At 45.9% G+C, this 19,084-nt stretch overlaps 1 protein-coding gene across 4 annotated transcripts in view; it reads left to right on the top strand.

Moving 5' to 3' along the window:
* Positions 1-19,084, top strand: part of TRPM8 (transient receptor potential cation channel subfamily M member 8) — a 94,660-nt gene that overhangs the window by 20,487 nt on the left and 55,089 nt on the right. For all 4 annotated transcript variants that reach the window (XM_047873586.1, XM_047873584.1, XM_047873585.1 and 1 more), the window contains exons 4-9: positions 3,148-3,304; positions 4,276-4,453; positions 7,847-8,019; positions 13,779-13,953; positions 14,918-14,985; positions 17,237-17,434. In XM_047873586.1, coding sequence (XP_047729542.1) covers positions 3,148-3,304; positions 4,276-4,453; positions 7,847-8,019; positions 13,779-13,953; positions 14,918-14,985; positions 17,237-17,434 — 949 coding nt within the window. The remainder of the gene's footprint in view (positions 1-3,147; positions 3,305-4,275; positions 4,454-7,846; positions 8,020-13,778; positions 13,954-14,917; positions 14,986-17,236; positions 17,435-19,084) is intronic.

Genomic DNA, 19,084 nt, shown 5'->3' with positions numbered 1-19,084 from the left:
CTCCCATCTGCCCCACGCCCCCTCTCCGTCACCTCTATCCCTCCTGCAGGTATCTGTGCTCCTAATGCCTTTCTGGCCTCCTCTCCATTTGTAAACCAATTCATGCAAATTCCTGCGTAGAGCACTACCAGCCTGCAGACCATCAAAATGGAGCCAGACAACTCTCTCAGCCAAGGTCACCTGAGGCACACACCTCCCCATAGAAGGGAAAAGGGCTTAAGAGTCTGTCTTCAGCTGTAGCCAGGACAGGTGAGGCAGGGACTTCTCCCCCCCCCACCCCGATCCTGCACTGACCTTCGGTGGGTGTGGACAGACCCCAACAGATAGCAAGATGGTAACAGCTAAAGGGAAAGGAGAGGAAGTCAACTTGGACCCTAGTGGGGAGGACTCTGAGACCACTGGGGGGCAGCCTTGACTCAGGAAGTGCCCTGGGACTTAGTAAGAAAAGCACCCAGGAAACTGGGGTCGATTCACTTTTTTTTTGGCCCGACTGCGTGATGCCCAGAGAACTGTTCCAAACTGTTCCAAGGCAACATTGCTGCGTGACTTTGGATCCAGGCTTTACTTAGATTTTTACAGCCCAAGAAAATACTGAAAGTCTGACATATATTTTGAGCACGGAAAATTTCCATCCTCTACAGTAAGGAAGACTTTCAGTTACAAGGAACTCACGCCAGCTTAACCTAAAAGGGTTGGTTTACAGTTGGAAACAGTCATGTCACCCCGAACCCAAGGAAAGGCTTGTCTCAATCCAACCGCGTGGATAGGGTTGAGGAACAGGGACAGCTTCGCTGGGGTCCACATCACATGCGCACTCTCCAGCAGGGACCACACTGAAGTATCACCATTAGGAGTTCGAGCAGCGTGGGAAGATTCCTGCTGGGATGTGTCTGTTCCTCATTAGGGACGGTCTTTGTCGTGTGGCTTTGGCAGCTACCCTGGGCTCCCCGTAGTTCAGGAAGGTCTCCATTAGCAGAGTGACTCATTTCAGGTCACACGGTTGAGGCCAATTGCTTCCAGGTAGTAGAATCTTGGTCCCTATTAGAATCTGTCTGCTTCTGGAGCGATCATAAAACCTCCTCCCCAAACTGGTTTCTGCTCCATCGAACTTTTAGAAGGTGTCACAGAAAAACAAGACCACTATTGTCATTTTGTACAATTGAAATGGGATCTACTGCCACGGAGTGTTTTTAGAATTATTTCTACATTTTGCCATCTGTTAAATAAAGTCATCAGTGAGGAAGACCTTGATAACATTGCCCTTCCTCCTGTGACAGCCATGTGACAGTTATGTATGCTTAAGCCCATCTTCCGGAAGGCAAAAAATACCTAGTTTACAAAAATCACTGAAGAATGATTAAGATACAAATGATTTACAGGAGACTAATCAATGTATCCATTTACTCATTTATTCCTTCATCGTTTGGAGGATATTTGCTGGATGCCCTTATGTGCCAAGAAAGAGAATATAAAATAAACCCTAACAGGCTTTCTCAGGCTTGTACACCTTTATCTGACCCAGCCTGCCCAGGGAATCCTTGCTTCAGAGTCACTACATATGGTTGCCCAGGTTGTGCGCTGCACAAATGTGCTAGGCGTCGCAGGCTCGTGTCTGCCAGAGGGGCATCTTTTCTAGCAGGTTGGTGATTAGGGTGACTGCATACTTTGAGACTTGGAACACTGATAGCACGATGGAGGCTCTGACCCTCCCAGGGCTTGAACAGCAGATATAAAGTGGAATTTTCCTGGGCAGATCGGGACATTTGGCCTCTCACTGGTGGTGGCTCTGTCTTGCCCCATTATCCCTTTCCTCCCCTCTCTGGAAAAGGAGAGCTCTGCCCCTCTGGCTTATTTCGGTGGCCAGACATGGGTCTCCCTTTGCCACTCTCCAGCCTCTTGGGACAGAACTCTGTCCTGCTTCTCCACTGGTCGTGGCTCCTTTGAATTCCGAGTGCCCTCCCGAATCTTGTCCAAAGACTGATGGGAGAAAGAATAGGGGCAGCCCAGTGGGTGGGGCAGGAGAAGGGTGAGCAGTGCCTCACTAGGGAGCGTTGCTTTGGCCGCGTTGACATTTTTGTCGTGGTGGTCAGGACGCCTCATAGCCCCGGCTAGAGGAGCCAAGTAGTCATCGCATTTGTTTATAGATTTTTTTTTAACTGCTTTTTTCTTCTTTTTCTGGTGTCACCACGTCTGCTATTCCTTGATTTGCTCGTATGGCCCCGCCACAGCCTGAAAGTCCCTCGGCAGAGTGTGCGCCACTGTTTCTGACCCTCTCGAGCAAGGGGGGGGGGGGGGGGGAGAAGGACTGTGCTGGGGTAGGGGAGGGGTCCGCTTATTCTGTGCCGCCCCTCACAGCCAGGCTGGCTGTTCCCGAGAGGTCCCCCAAACCGGAGAGCAGGCTTCCCATCCCGTGATTCCCTGGGTGCAGTGAGCTCAACCCAGGCCTGACTCAGGGCGGACTTTCAATCCTTTACCTCTTACTGCCTATTTTTTTCATCCTCCTCCAACTTCATATGGTCACACGTGTCACTTAGCAAACACGTACATGTTAGTTCCCTTGCACTTTTCATGGGAAGCAACAGTGTTCATGTGTTGCTCAGCTTGTCCTTGTCCAGCCCAAGTGGGGAAAGTCTCCCAAGCAGGTGACGTCCAGTATAGATGGGATGGTCTCTCTAAACTCTGGGTCGCTTTGAGCCCCGGCCAGGGGCCCCCTGCCTCCCGGGGGAAGGGCTCACCTCACCTCGGAAAGTCTGGTGCTGCCTCAGAGGCCCGCCTCAGAGCTCCCGCGCGTTGTGAACCACGCAGGAAGGTCAGTCATGGTCTTCAGACTTCCAAGGCTTAATCCTGTAATAACCTCATGGCTGTTTATGCAGAGACAACTCCCTGAGGGCACTCCTCTATCCTAGCTCGCGATCCGGAGCCCGCTTTTTGGTGGATGGATAGCAGACGACAGGACTAAGGCACCAAGGTGGTTTGTAAACAATCAGCCGAGATGATGACTACAGTCTGGAAATAAGACTCGACGGTCAGATCTCTTTGTGCGTTTATTCAAGCTAATCTTGTGCGGTTTCCTCTAAAAACATGATGAACCCCGTCCAGTAGGCTTAACGAGATCTGTTCCTTCCTTCTCGGTATCATTCCGCTCAGGGAAAACGTGTGTAAGTGTGGCTACGCCCAGAGCCAGCACGTGGAAGGCACCCAGATCAACCCAAATGAGAAATGGAATTACAAGAAACACACCAAGGAATTTCCAACGGACGCCTTTGGGGATATTCAGTTTGAGACTCTGGGGAAGAAGGGGAAGGTAAGAGACGGTTCTCTGCTTTAGCTGATTCATATACTAACACAACCAGGGAGGCACCTGGTAACCTTGTAACACAATCCTTGGAGGTACCTTGAATTGTCCAACAGTGTGGAGGCAGGAGGGGACGGGCAGTCAATCCCGAAACGATTGCAGGAAAAGAGAAACCTTGTGAAAGTCAAAAAGCCGTGATCACCTTATGTGCGACTGGAAAACTCAGCTGGTGACCGGCTGTCCCTCAGAGGCCCTTCCCCGGGGCACACGGCAGGCGACCTCGGAACATCCACGTGGACCCCCCCGCTGCTGCTGCAGGCCGGTGGCCATTTTTGGGAGTTGTCTCATTTCGTGTAGCGCGTGGCATTCTTGAGAAGACATATGGCCCCGAATAGGGTGCCCTGTCCCTGTACACACCCACATGTCAGGCTCTTACAGGGGTGTCACAGCAAGGTTTGAGGCCGGAAAGTCGTACCCTGGGTCTTCTGTGTCCATGGCAGTACCCTCCGTAGGCAGCCTGGAGCCTGGGTCTGGATGCCTCAACCCCCCTCCCCACCCCAGCCCCGTGGTCGCAGCCCCGGAAGGTGACCCACACTGCTGTCTCTCCCCAGGCCCCTGCTCCAGGATGGGTCACTGCCAGCTCTTGTGTGCGCACGGCTGGCTCCCCTGTGTCAGTCTTGTCCCGTGGTCTGCAGTCAGCCCTAGTGCTGGAAGATTCCCTAACATGTAAACCCCACGTGCTCTGCTTCAGAGCTTCACAGGCGCCCCACAGCTTGTGGGATAAATTCCCAGGTTCTCCAGCCGGCCCCGGGGGGGGCCCTCGGTGGCGCCCCCATCCCCTAGGCACCCCCCCCCCCCCAGCCTAGTGCTTTTCTTACACTTCCCCGCGGGGCCCCCTTAGCTGCCTCGCCCCTCCCCACAGGAGCAGGTGGCTGTGGCGACAGGTGCGCTGACCCTGCCGCCTTCCCCCTTCCCCGCAGTATATCCGGTTGTCCTGTGACACGGACGCGGAGACCCTCTATGAGCTGCTGACCCAGCACTGGCACCTGAAAACGCCCAACCTTGTCATTTCCGTGACCGGAGGCGCCAAGAACTTCGCCTTGAAGCCGCGCATGCGCAAGATCTTCAGCCGCCTCATCTACATCGCGCAGTCGAAAGGTGCGGGGTCCCCGCGCGGGGACGGGCACAGCGCGTCCTGGGGTTCCGCCCTGGGCTGGGCGACCGAACGAAATCCCCCAATGCAGCTCATGCGCAGAACCTAGAGGCTCTAGAAGCACACGGTCAATCGCGATCTATTTAAAAGCAAGGTCCTCAAATGAGTGGGCAGACAGGGGGCTCTGGCAGGTGGTGGGGGGCGGGGGTCCCAAAGCAAACAGCGCCGAGGGGCTTCCCTGTGGGTGCTTTTGTTTCCTTGAGTCAGCTAAGGTTTTCATTGTGTTGTTTCTGCATGGAAAATTTTACCCAGAACACTCTGGCGCGTCAAACAGGAAAGTTTGATTTCTTTGCTCTTTAATTTTGAGACCAGTGATGCGCTTTTGGGACTAGTGGTTAAGGCCTGGCAGGTGGTTGGCGCCAGGTAAGTGTTTAATTGAGACCAGGACAAATAGCTGTGGCTTTGTTACGTGAAATATGCGGCTTTAGTACCTCCTTTCTTTTTCAGTTTTTATTATGAAAAATTTCAAACCTACAGAAGAGTTGTAAGAATAACATAATGAATGTGTGTACATCCTTCCCTTAGAATGACCACTTGGTAACATTTTCTCACATTTTTCATACGGTTTTTCAAAAACAGTCACACAAGGGGCACCTGGGTGGCTCGGTCGGTTAAGCTTCCGACTTGGGCTCAGGTCATGATCTCACGGTTCATGGGTTCGAGCCCCGCCTCGGGCTCTGTGCTGACAGCTTAGAGTCCGAAGCCTGCTTTGGATTCTGCGTCTCCCTCTCTGCTCCTCCCCTGCTAGTGCTCTGTCTCACTCTTTCTCTCAAGAATAAGCATTAAAAAAAAACAAACCCAAAAAACAGTCACATATTATTTTTAAAGAATCATTTGCGAGTACATTGCAGGCATCACGACCCTTAGCCCCTAAGTATGTCAGCACGAATCTCTCAAGAACAAGGGTGTTCTCTCTCATAACCCAGTACAATTTTCAAACCTGAGGAAGCTAGCTGCCCAATACTGTTATCTACAAAACAGTCCTGATTTTAATTAATTATTCCAATATTATCCTTTTGAGAAAAAAACCCGAAAACACCTTTTTTCCCCCTCAGTGGACTCCATTGAATTTCGCTTTTCATGTCAAAGCAAACTGAAAGGCTTTTGTTCATCTGGAATTGTTATCTAGAGTTTCTTGGTCTTTCAGGACGTTTTGAAGAACACAGACACATTGTTTTTACAGACTGTTCCGTCATTCGATTTGATGCTTCCTCATGATTAGGTTCAGTTTATCAAAGCCTAATATTTTAGGAACTTCTTTATTAAAACTGAGGGTTGATGGGGGGGCGGGGCAGAGGGGAAAATGGGGGATGGGCATTGAGGGGGGCACTTGCTGGGATGAGCAGTGGGTGTTGCAGGGAAGCCATGAATCATGGGAATCTACCCCCCAAACCAGGAGCACACTGTATATGCTGTATGTTAGCCAACTTGACAATAAACTATATTTAAAAAAATTAGTTAACTGGGAGAGCTAAGGACACATACCTTCTTTTATTTTATTTTTAAAAGTTTATTTATTTATTTTGAGAGAGAGAGAGAGAGAGAGAGAGAGAGAATGACCAGGGGAGGGGCAGAGAGAGAGAAAGAGCAGGGGAGGGGCAGAGAGAGAGACAGAGAGAGAGAGAGAGAGAGAGAATCCCAAGCAGGCTCCGTGTGTCCGTGCAGAGCCCAATGTGGGGCTCAAACACACAAACCAGGAGATCATGACGTGAGCCAAAGCCAAGAGTGGGATGCTTAACCCACTGAGCCACCCAGGCGCCCCCACACGTCTTATTTTAGGTAAGAGTTTTTCTTTCAACACCAAGAGGAAACTGGGCCGTTGTCCTCATTTGTTCTTAATTTCCTGACCCACCAGGGGGACCTACAGTAGGTGCTTACTCTGGTATGAAACGGAGCAGGTCACTTTCCTTACTACTAAGTCCTGAACACACGTCATTCATTCAGAATACTTATTGAGCGCCTACTGTGTGTCAGGAATTGTTGTAGGTGCTGGGACTACAGCACCGAAATGGACAAAAGTCTCTGGCCTGAGAACATCCAGGGAGGTGAAGGGGTGGGGGGTCTGGGCTGCACGTGGACAGTCTCGTCCTCTGCGTTGGCCGCGTGGAGGCTGCTTCACTTGCCGTTGCCTGGGTTGAAAAGGGGAGGTTGATGATGAAAATCTGTCTCGAGGAAGGAGATTGGGTGCCGAGGGTCTGGAGTTCACATCCTCTGAGAAGTGGCTGCAGGAATCCGGTATGACAGTCCTAAGGACCATGCTGCATTTACCTAAAAATATGGGAAGGACTTTTATGTGGAAGGTGACTAAACTCATTCCTTATCGCTAAAGACAGTAGTACAATTAGAGAACGGAGACAGGGGACGCCTGGGTGGCTCAGTGGGTTAAGCGTCCGAATCTGGCTCAGTTCATGATCTCACGGTTCGTGAGTTTGACCGCCGTGTCAGGCTCTGTGTGGACAGCTCAGAGCCTGGATGAAGCCTACTTCAGATTCTGTCTCCTTCTCTCTCTGCCCCTCCCCCGCTCGTGTTCTGTCTCTGTCGCTCTCTCTCTCAAAAATAAAAATCATTAAAAAAGAGAGAGAATGGAGAGAAATAGTGAACAAAGGGACCTTCTAACAACTGGGGGCAGAGTGAGCCTTCCATCACCAGAGCTAATCAAGAGATGCCAGTGCCCATCCTCAGGCTGGATTCCTTCATGGCTAGCACGTTAGACCGGGGTCACTTCCGACTTTAGGTTCGATCATTGTGCCAAATAATATTTTATAAGTATTTTCTGCATTTCTTAAAAAACCAAAGCAGGAAGAATGTGCAAAACCCTTGACATTGTGAAGATCACCAAATATAAACCATAAAATACCAGTGTGCAAAGTTGTATAATTATGAAGTAAAGCTCAATTGTCGGCCCTAGGCTCATAGCACTGGGGTAGGAGTCCGAGAGAAGAGAACTCTGCTTCCCATGGCGGCATTGCCTCACCTGCTCGCAGGCTCAGGCCCGACATTTATTATCCATAATAAGATTTACCTGAGAAGCTGGTTAAGGATGCAGATTCCCTCGGCCCCTCGCATTCCCCCCGGAGACTCTGATGCTTAAGATCTAGAGCGGTTCCCAGAATCTGTGTCTTTTTAAAAGCAGCATCTTCTAGAAACGCCTCCTCAGACCCTCTTTTCCTTCTTCTCCATACGGTCAGCCCTTGGCAAGGCCCATTATAAGGTGTGGGTGGCAGTGCTGGGCCCTGGTGCTCGCAGGGTGGAGGCTTCTTTGGGGGTGTGTGGCCACAGGACAAGAACGATACTCAGAGCCAGCTGAGCATTTATCTGCTCTCTTCCCTCGTTGACAGGTGCGTGGATTCTCACTGGAGGCACCCATTATGGCCTGATGAAGTACATCGGGGAGGTGGTGAGAGACAACACCATCAGCAGGAATTCAGAGGAGAACATCGTAGCCATTGGCATAGCGGCTTGGGGCATGGTCTCCAACAGGGACACCCTCCTCAGGAATTGCGACGCCGAGGTATGGAACAGGAGGAGGTCTGTGAGGTCACACAGGAGAAAGACCGTGGCCTGGGGCTCTGGCCTGCCCACTGGGGCTCTGTGATGGAGCTAGCTTATGGGGAGGTCGGCCTTATAAGGAGCACCCGTTACCAATGGATGCGTTTTGTTCATTAAAATTTCTGCCTGGCAATATCGTGTTAAAGTCAGGCTCTTTATTCTTTATAGCTGTGACCTGAGTCTGTCCCAGGAGGGCTTAAGCTCTGGCCACCATACCCTTATTGCCTGGCTACATTCACAGGAATTGAAATCAATGCTGTGAACCCTGGTTAATTTGGGATTAAGAGGGCTGTGAATAGTTCTCCCCTCAGAGTTTCCTGAGAGCATATTTAGAGAGAAATCAATACACATTTCACGTTCTAAATACAAGGTAGACCTATGAGGTTTTGTATCAAGCATGGAATTTTGAAAACAGCGTTTCTAGTGAGTTGCAAGCCTCCTCAAGCAATAGGTGATGTCTGTCTAGAAGCTTTGGGCCAGATGTTCAGAAATCCCAATTGAATCTCTACCTTCTCCCACTTGGGACTCCTTAGAAGTTTAGGCGGAGTTTTAGAATTACTCTGGTTCTTTTTATTTTTCTTTAAATGATATTACATCTGTATTTTTGAGGTGTAGAAGGGACCGAGGAAAGCGAGGAGCCATTCCGGAGAATCTTCCAGGAGGCAGCCTGGTGGGGTGGCTGGAGGATGGGCTTTGCACACAGAGTAGACTTTTTCTAGCTACATAGTCTTGAGCGAGTTCTCTTTGAATTTTTATAATAATAACCTTGTATTATTTTATGATAATAACCTTGTATGGGATGGCATAACTGTGCAAAGTCAATGGTAGCTTTTATTTGTTATTGCTGGACACGCAGCCAGGGAAGGCAAAATCATCTCACATCAAATGCCAACTTCAGGATGAGTGTCGCCTGGTAGAATTCTGAGGACAGTGGGCAGGCTGTGTGGGAAAGATCGCATTGTTTGTCTCTCAGCCATGTTTGTCCTGGGCATCAGCTTCGTGTTGGAGAATCACCACTGTCGTGGTGGATATATTCTATATATGAATTCATAAAATCACAAGAGCAACCCCAGAAAGTAGGTACTTTATGTACCAACTACCAATCCCCCTGGACTGGAACAACGACCACAAAAGACTTCAGTGTTTCCCTCATGGCAGTTTATGAGGCCCATCCTCTATCAACAAGTATAATGTAACATGAGTATGCAAAGATTAAACAGAGAGTTCCAATCACTTGGGAAGCAAGAAACAAACTAGCAACCCCTTGCTAAATAACTATTGGGTCAAAAATGAGCTTTCAAAAAATATAATTGCAAGTCACTTAGAAAGCAGTGGAAATGAAAATATTATATGCAAGGACTAACAATATATGGCCAAAGCTGCCCTCAGAGTGAAATGCATAGTCCTATACCTTTATTAGCAAAAATAAAGAAAATAATCCAATGATATTAATAATAATCTTCACAACACTGAAACTAACTCAACAAGGAGTTAAGTGCTACTGTTACCTTCTCATTATAGATGAGAAGATTAAGGCATAGAGAAAGTAAGAAATTTTCTTTTTTTTACATGGCTAGTAAGTGGCAGAAACATGGTTCACGGCCTTTTAACCACCATCGTGTTCAAATTAATGGGTTTGAAAAATGACACTCTAACAAAACTTAAGAGGAGCAGGAAGAAAAAAAAATATTTGATCGGAACTAAATTAGAAAAGAAAAAAGAGGAAGAATAGAAATATTCTTTATTCCCCGAAATCATTTTAACAATTTAATTTAAGGAATAAATAAAACCGAGAATTCGAACATGATAACAAATATTGAGAAAAATTGTGTGGATGTAACATAATTGTATGCCAAAAAATTTGAAAATCTCATGGGAATTTATATTTTTCTGTAAAACTATAATTTTCAAAACCCATTTCAACAAGAAGAACTAGAAAATCTGACTAGATGAATTATCAATGAACGAGCTTAAAGGGAAGTAAAAAGCTCCAAAATTGCTCTGGGCCAGATGGCTTCACCCAGAAAAAAATTTTAAAACTCTATTATTGGTTAATTTCAAAGATGTTTATAATAGTCTCCAACACATACAGAAGTGTGAGATCCTTATACATTGCTGGAGAAAGAACAGATCGGTACCCTTTCTGGAAAACCATTGCAAAGTATATATCAAGCATGTGAAAACTGTTCATACCGTACTTACAAATATCTCACTAGGAATTTAATATTTAGACAAACAGATGATTAAAATATTTCTGACGATATCAAGAATTGACAGAAACCTAAAGAGCTGGGAATCTCAATATCAGAGGGATCTTCTGGTAGATTACTTTATAAACATGAAGGAAAATTGTGGAAAATAATACTTCCAAAGGTTTTCTGATGGTATGGAAAATATTTGCAGTTTTAAATAAAAAATTATGAAAGCTACGTAAATTAATCTGTGTGCCTAGGAAAGACAGAAGTTCCCTAAAGTCTTGATGGTGCTGACCACTGAGTTGTGGAATTAAACATGATTTTAATTTTTCTTGTACTTGCCTGCATTTTCCATGTTTCCTACAGTGAGTGTGTATTATTTTTAAATACTCAAATTATAGCATTAGTTTGTTTTCCTTTATGTGTCTGTTAATGATAATCTCTGGTGATTTACAGTGGTTTCACAGCCAACACATAGGACTTCTTTGTTTCTTTTCTGTCTTCCCTGAAAAAGAGTGTTTGGTCTTTTGTGGCAGTTGTTTACTTTGTTGACCGGATCTTCCTTTGTGGTCTCTATTCGTGGCTTACAACCCCCCCTTCCTAGTAGACGGTCTATACCAGGACCCGGACTTAGCTGGTCTGAAACAATACCACATTTCACAAACACTGAAGTTTTATATATTTTGAGGATCTCTTTTGGGCTTTTTCTCATTTTCCATTAGCTGTTTTTTCTTTTTTCTGGAGTCAGTGCTACACTTTCCAAAGTAGTGTTGCAATACCCATGCATGAAAAAAGAGCTCACGCCTCTCCTTATTCTTGGTATTTAAACTTTAAAATCCCTTTGTGAGGCGTGCCTGGGTGGCTCAGTTGGTTGAGTTTCTGACTTTGGCTCAGGTCGTGATCTCACGGCTCTCATGAGTTCGAGCCCTGCATCAAGCTCTGTGCTGATAGCTCAGAGCCTGGATCCTGCTTCGGATTCTGTGTCTCTCTCTCTCTCTGCCCCTAACCCACTTGCATTCTGTCTCCGTCTCTCTCTAAAATAAATAAACATTAAAAAATTAAAAAAAAGAATAAATAAAATCCCTTTGTCAAAGCACAACCACAAAGACAAACCATGAGGCAAAACAACACAATAAAATTTCATACTCACTGAGTGGGAATCATGTTAAAACCTATAATCTGATGCAGGAAAATTGAAATTGTTGTAATATTGAGTCTCCTTCCAATGATAGGATATCTCTCAGTTTCTGCAAGTCTGTGTCTTTGAGGAAAGCTTTACACTTTTCCTCATTAAGACCTACATATTTCTTCTTAATGTTATTTCTAGTGATTATGTATTTTTGTTATTATTGTGAATGAGGTCCTCATTCAATGTAATTTTGTAGGCTGTTTTTTATATAAAAAGGGATTTATTTGTTGTTTTGAATCAAATGTTTTATGAATTCTTTTTTTTCAGTAGATTCTCTGAGTGTTCTATGTTTGCGACTATATTACTGATAAAAGTGTTACTTCTAAATGCAACTCTTCCATTTAATTGTATCTTGCATTTTTTGCTTGTCTTGATGCCTGGGCTAAAATGTCCAGTGTGATGTTAAATACCAGTGATCATAGCAAGTATCCCAATGGGCATTCAAAATACCTGGTGTCATGGTGGTAGGAACGAGGCTAGTATTTTCACCAGTAAACAGGATTTGGTGAAAGCTTCAATATACATGTATTTTCAGAAAGTATCGTAAGGCATCATCCTTTTATTTCCAGTTTATAACTTTTTTTAACATTTATTTTTGAGAGACAGAGCGAGACAGGGCATGAGTGGGGAAGGGGCAGAGAGAGAGGGAGACAGAATCCGAAGCAGGCTCCAGGCTCCGAGCTGTCAGCACAGAGCCTGACATGGGGCGTGAACTCAAGGACTGCAAGATCATGACCTGAGCCGAAGTCAGCCGCCCGACCAACTGAGCCACCCAGGTGCCCCTCCAGTTTATAATTTTTTAAATCCAGAGTGAATGTTGGGTACAAAGTGTCTTTTTGCATCTGTTGGGTTGGAATTTTCCCCTTGAAGCCATAATCTAATGGACTTAATCTTAGAAACAATGCTAATTTTTCCTTAATAATCTTAACTGGGTTTAATCATCCAATGCTTTGTTAGGAGTTTGGTATCCTTATTCATTAGAGAGTGTGGTCTTTGGCTTTTCCTTGTGTGATTCTTCCCTCGTTGAGGTTTTGGAATTAGTGTTATGTTCTGGAAGAATATAAATGGAATAGGAATGATTTGTTCCAGGAAAGTTTACAGGGCTCCCCTGTCAAGTGCCCAGAGCCCTGTCTTGCAAATATTATCCCATTTGTCATTTCCAGGACTCTCCTGATTGGAGCTCCTGACTGGGCCAGGACCACTTTCAGAGGAGAACTGTAATATTTGGATTTTGTTTTCATTCTTCTTTTGTTCTGATTGAATACATATGGCGTAACTAGGCAGTAACCTTCCTCTCCCTATTGAATCATCCCTTATAAACTTTGCTTATATTCTTGGAGTTCAGATTGAACGTCTTTTTTTTTTTTTAAGAGACAAAGTGACAGAGAGCAAGAGAGAGAGAGAGAGAGCGAGAGTGCATGTGTGTGAGTAGAGGAGGGGCAGAGGGAGAGGGAGAGAGAATCCTAAGCAGGCTCCATGCCAGCTCAGAGCTTGACGTGGGTTCCCATCTCACAACCATGAGATCATGACCTGAGCTGAAATCAAGAGTTGGACGCTTAACTGACTGAGCCACCCGGGCGCCCCAAGATTGAACATCTTTTAATGCAACCCTAATACTCTAAGAACCAAACACCTTCGAATGGAACATGAAGGTCAGAAATTCCTTTCTTCATGCTACCCCCGCACTTGTTTATTGTATGGAATTAAGTGTTAGGACAAAATATCTCTTTAATTGCCTCGGTTTTTTGGCCTTGTAACTATGGGCTTCTAAAGAGCAAAGACTCCATCTTGTTCAATTTCTACTCCATAGACCCTGGCAAAGGTATTGGCATGTGATAGGTTCCAGACAAATATGTATGTGTGTATATCAATGTCTACCTGTATCCCCCCCCCACACACAAATATAAGTAGTGTATGTATGTGTGCATGTGTAGATACATACACACACTCACAGATTTCTGTGTGTGTATCTGGATACAAACACACACACACAGAAGCACACACACACTTCCTGGAATGCTATCAGTTTCAATGAGTTTCCACAGATGAGCACAGGTCAACGGAACAAGAACTAGATTGGAAATGTGATCCTTACACGGTCACTGGCCATTTATGTGACAACGAGTAAGTGACCCCGCCATTTTGAACCCTCATTTCTTCATGTTTAAAACGAAGCCCTGTTCCATAAGATCTCCAAGACCCTTCTGCATTTAGCACTCTGGGAGGAGACATCAGTATAGTTGGACCTGAAGGGTTAGCCTTAATATTGACATATACAAATGCTATCCTGCATCTTGGGCCACAAATCTCAAAGAGAAGTTTCTCTGTACTTTTCAGGGATATTTTTCAGCTCAGTACATAATGGATGACTTCAAGAGAGACCCTCTGTATATCCTGGACAACAATCACACCCATCTGTTACTCGTGGACAATGGCTGCCACGGACATCCTACGGTTGAGGCAAAACTGCGGAATCAGCTGGAGAAGTACATCTCTGAGCGCACTATTCAAGGTCAGGATTTAGAAAGTGGACTTTAAGGGAACAATGCAACAATGGAGCAAAAGCCTTTATTTGCCACATAGAGTGGCAAATTCTCTGTGTCTTCCCACTGCTGAGATGCTGGTGTTGAGATGTGTCCTGTTATGGAACCGGAGTACGTCATGATGTAGTAATAGACTCAGTAACAGGGACGCATTGGAGGTGTTCTCAACCTGTTTCCTTTCTCAGTGGGGCACACATGAAGGAAGGCATTTGTATTGGTAATACTCTTTCTGGAGAGAACACATAGTCATGTAAAGTTTTCACCCCTTCAAGAAAGCACAGGATTATGCAGATTAGCGAGAGTGTAATTATTTTAAGGATACACTTGAACCTGGCAAAACTAAATCATTCACAGACGTTAGCCTTTTGAATATCAGTAAGGAATTGCAATACGACCCATGTCATGCTGTTGCTGGCTTGGGCACAGAGACACATCCGTCATGGTCAGTGGGTAGGTAGTCAGTCTGAGATCTGCAGCCATCACCTCACACCCCGTATTCAGTCTGAGGTCTGTGGCCATCACCTCACACCCGGTAGTCAGTCTGAGGTCTGCGGCCATCACCTCACACCCTGTAGTCAGTCCGAGGTCTGAGGCCATCACCTCACACCCGGTAGTCAGTCTGAGGTCTGCGGCCATCACCTCACACCCGGTAGTCAGTCTGAGGTCTGCGGCCATCACCTCACACCCTGTAGTCAGTCCGAGGTCTGAGGCCATCACCTCACACCCGGTAGTCAGTCTGAGGTCTGCGGCCATCACCTCACACCCGGTAGTCAGTCTGAGGTCTGAGGCCATCACCTCACACCCGGTAGTCAGTCCGAGGTCTGTGGCCATCACCTCACACCCTGGGCTCAGGGAGCAGAAGCTCCTGGTCTACCTCTTCTTGAAGTAGATGAGTGCTTCTAATGAGTACGTTTTACATTTTATGCCTTACAGATTCCAACTACGGTGGCAAGATCCCCATTGTGTGTTTTGCCCAAGGAGGTGGCAAAGAGACTTTGAAAGTGAGTCTTGGTTTGGTTTTCTAGAAGATTGATCAACAAGCGAACCCAGAAAATTTGCATTTTCAGGGCTTTGGGGCTTGTGTGGTCAATTTCTTTTACTACAGCAAGTAGGTAGTATTCTCTTAGCCACACAATGTTCTCTAATATTCCAGAAGAGGCTTTGGAAGAACATGAATAGCCTGTATACTTAATGTTGGCTTTGGCTGTCAGCCCACCAAGGAGAAGGGTTGACATTAACTCCTAAGACAGATCATAAGCAGCATGTATGTTGGAAAACCATGGTTACCCCATGTGCGTGGAGATGGGCTGTGATCATAAACACACAGGTTGCCCCCAGATCAGGATTCCCAGACCCACCAAAAGCCCATCCACATGCTTCCTGGGCCTGCAAAGACTCCACCCACAAGAAGGAACCCCAAACCCTAAGTGACTCTGAGATCACAGACACTTCCTGAACAATTCTACACTTCCAAGTTGAGCAGTCAAGCAGGAATTCTGCTTCCCACCCCATCTGTGCAGACTTTGGTCTTACTGAGAGCATCTTGCCGGCAGCCAGGTATCTGCTTGACTTTAGAATGCATCAGTGTTATCGCATTTTTGTCGGTGTCTCAAGGCATGCACGTCGTGCTGAAGATGCCTAGTTTTAGGAATAGGACGTCACAAGAAAGTGATTTTCAACTCCTCCTTTTAATTAATTTCACATTGATTTGCCTGCCCCCTCATTTTCCAAACTATTCTGTGTAGATACTACGATTCTTATCTTCCACTTCCCTCCCAGAGCCTCCTCCCGGAGTTACAAGTAATTCCTGGCCAAGTTGTTTGGAATCATAACCTAGCACTTCTCTTTGTTTATATAACAATGGCCTTCTCATTCATTCATTCATTCATTCATGTGTATTTATTGAGCACCTGCTGTAATATCTGCTACTGAGACCATTGGTAAATGAACATTTTTCAGGGAAAGCCTTTTCAGGGAAACATAAATGATTTTTTTTCAATATGAAACTCTCAGTAGGTGACATACACTCGCTTTAAGAGCAGAAGAGGAAGAGAGGAAGAGAAAGTAATTGAAAGATGGTTATGTTTGTTATCTCTCTCTCAAATTTTAGATTTGAAATTCTGATTTCCAGAGGGCCACTACAGTTCCATGGCATTTTCCCCGAGCACCTGTGCAGCCAGTAACTGTGCCCAGAACAGGGGACAAGAGAGAGGAGGGACAGCTCCCTGTCTGATCACCCCACTCTGGCCCCAGCATGCGGACACCTGCCCGCAGGGCAGGTAGTGGGGTGCAGAGCTGGGAACACCCTGGTGTCTGCCCCAATGAGGCACCACATGCTCCATGGGTGACATGTTCTCCATGAAGGCATTCAGTGTCTCCTAAAGGTTGGGGACTCAAAGTTTCTTCTGGGCATATATATCACTTTATCTTGTTATTAAGTGAATTAAGACTCTGAAGAACGATTCCCCTCTGCCAACCTCTGTGGAAATAAAAGTGTGGTGCATATTTATATAAGAAGCAAATTTAATTTTATTCTCTTTTTGTAAAAGGGGCAAGGAAAATGATTTGGGAATTCTAAGGGAAATGGGTGTCAACATAATAGAAACTATGTAGCTGCTTGAAGGTATTTTTATACTTCGTGAGCATGAATATTTTTAACCTATGCCACATAAGCTGTCAGCGATAATATTGAATACCGTTTTAGAAGTTGTCATGCAAATCTATGATGTCAGGAGTTGAAATGATCAATTTTGTAGGTAGAGATATGTTAAAGCACTTATTATGGAGAACTTAAGCTCGTCACGCGTGTCCTTATTATGAGATTTGGTATTAGCACAGGGTGTAATACACCTGGCCCATATTTCTCATTCATAAACAGTTGCAAACATTTGGTTTGCTTCTGATTGAAATAAAACTCCAAAGGAGGGGCGCCTGGGTGGCTTGGCCAGTTAAGCGTCCGACTTTGGCTCAGGTCATGATCTCACAGTTTGTGGGTTGTAGCTCCACGTTGGGCTCTGGGCTGACAGCTCAGAGCCTGGAGCCTGCTTTGGATTCTGTGTCTCCTTCTCTCTCTACCCATCCATGCCTTGTGCTCTGTCTCTGTCTCTCAAAATAAAAAAAAAAACCAGAAAAAAACAGAGGAAAATGTGCAGAGATGTGTCAAGGTGTCTGGTCGACCACGTTGGTCCCGAGTGCGTTGTGTTGGTCATCAGTGTGTTTTCCTTCTGGCCGACTCTGTCTCCCCTCTCCCAGGCCATCAACACCTCCATCAAGAGTAAAATCCCCTGTGTGGTGGTGGAAGGCTCAGGGCAGATTGCGGACGTGATCGCGAGCCTGGTGGAGGTGGAGGATGTGCTGACGTCATCCGTGGTCAAGGAGAAGTTGGTGCGCTTCTTACCCCGCACGGTGTCCCGGCTGCCTGAGGAAGAGACCGAGAGTTGGATCAAATGGGTGAGCTTTAGGGGGACTTCCGGGTGCCGAGAAGAAGGCAGCTAAATTCTTGGGGAGGGAGGAAGCCTTACATGCCTGACTCTGCCAGAGCTGCGTTATTTTATCTATTCTCAGTGACACTGAAGTGATACTCTGGCCCAAACCAGGTTTCTCGCTGGAAATTGAAACTCGCGTAGGTTAGATGACTTCCAAGTCTCTGTACCTGGTAAGGGGTAGCATATGGGGTTCAAAGTCAAGTCTGTTTGCAAAGCTGGTAACCCTTTTACGCCCTGACTTCGACACATGTTTACCTTCTGAATTTTGTGTGTATCAGTGGAGGGGAGGCAAGAAATCCCAGGCAATGATGTTTTAGAAATTCACCGGAGGAGTTGTTACTATGGAATGATTGCCTTTCTAAATTAATTGGCCTGTGATTCCATTCAGAATCTCTCGCACTTCTTATCAGATCATGTAAGAAAGGTACTTACCGGAATATCTATTACACTTATCGCTAAGCCTATAAAAGTATTTTAACATAATGCCATGCCTCCTCACTTTTCCGTCTGTTTCATGACTGCTGTTGACCGGGACTGGCTTCCATTTTCTTGATCGCTCAGTTCATGAGAAAGCTCACGTTAATATTAGTGGGTGAATTCACCTCAACTCATTCCAGAATGGTCTTCGATGTTTAGATAGTTTTAGGAGCACAGGCTACCACTTGGGAATTTATCCATAAAGGGATAAAAAAACAGGCTATAGGCAATGAGCGGGTGATTTTAGTCATAGAGCCCATTTTGTCATGAGAGTTCAAGGTTGGATTTAGTATAAAAAATATTCCTTAACTAGATTGGTATTTCAACAGTAGTTAGTTGTGAAAGCATCTCAAAATACCGAACACGGCAAACTGAAATCCTAGAATAGTGCAGATAATCTTGTTCATGGTAGCCTCTGCCATTATTTAAGGTAAGCCTAGACAAACCAAAGCCTTGTAAATAATGAGAAAAAACCCGGGCTTCTAGGCTGCTTGGTACTCTGTGGTAAATTAACACACAGTGGGACCCTACTGGTCTTCTGTAATTTCATATGAGTGGGCACTTAGCTGAAATAATCAGGAAGAAAGTCCTTTCCGTATTAAGCCTTATTACCTGAAATCCAGAACTGAAAACACAGATGCATCTTCTTCCAGAGTCGGTGTTGGTGTGGAATGGCATCCTGACCCACAAATTCTTGTATGATATTCCTACTTGAATTATTGCTTTTCCCCGATTTTATTAACAAGGTAAAGCTGGTGGTTTTCTATAAAAGTTTGTGCTGGGATTTTCTTGTATCTTGGCCCAAGTCCAGTTGAGAGACAGACACAAGAATCGGATGGATAGACGTTAAATTTTATCAGCTTCATTGATGATGAAGGCAAGGTTGACAGATGTGGCTTGGGGTGCAGTCATAACAGGCTTTCTTGTGCTGAGCCCTGGAAAGAGACAGATGAGCCCACCTAGACGGAGGTGGCCCTGGATAGCTTCTGCGTCTCCCAGGCTAGGTGTGTGGCTGAGGGCAGACAAGAGCACGGGCACTCTGCCAGGAGCAGATCCCAGTGGAGACGCAGGAAAGGGCTGGCCAGGCAAGGCGAAAGTCACCAATCAGATATGTCACTCTCTCAACCTGACTAGGAGT

Source organism: Prionailurus viverrinus, chromosome C1, assembly GCF_022837055.1.
Source record: "Prionailurus viverrinus isolate Anna chromosome C1, UM_Priviv_1.0, whole genome shotgun sequence".
Taxonomy (NCBI): Eukaryota; Metazoa; Chordata; class Mammalia; order Carnivora; family Felidae; genus Prionailurus; species Prionailurus viverrinus.
This window is presented reverse-complemented; position numbering and strand designations above follow the sequence as displayed.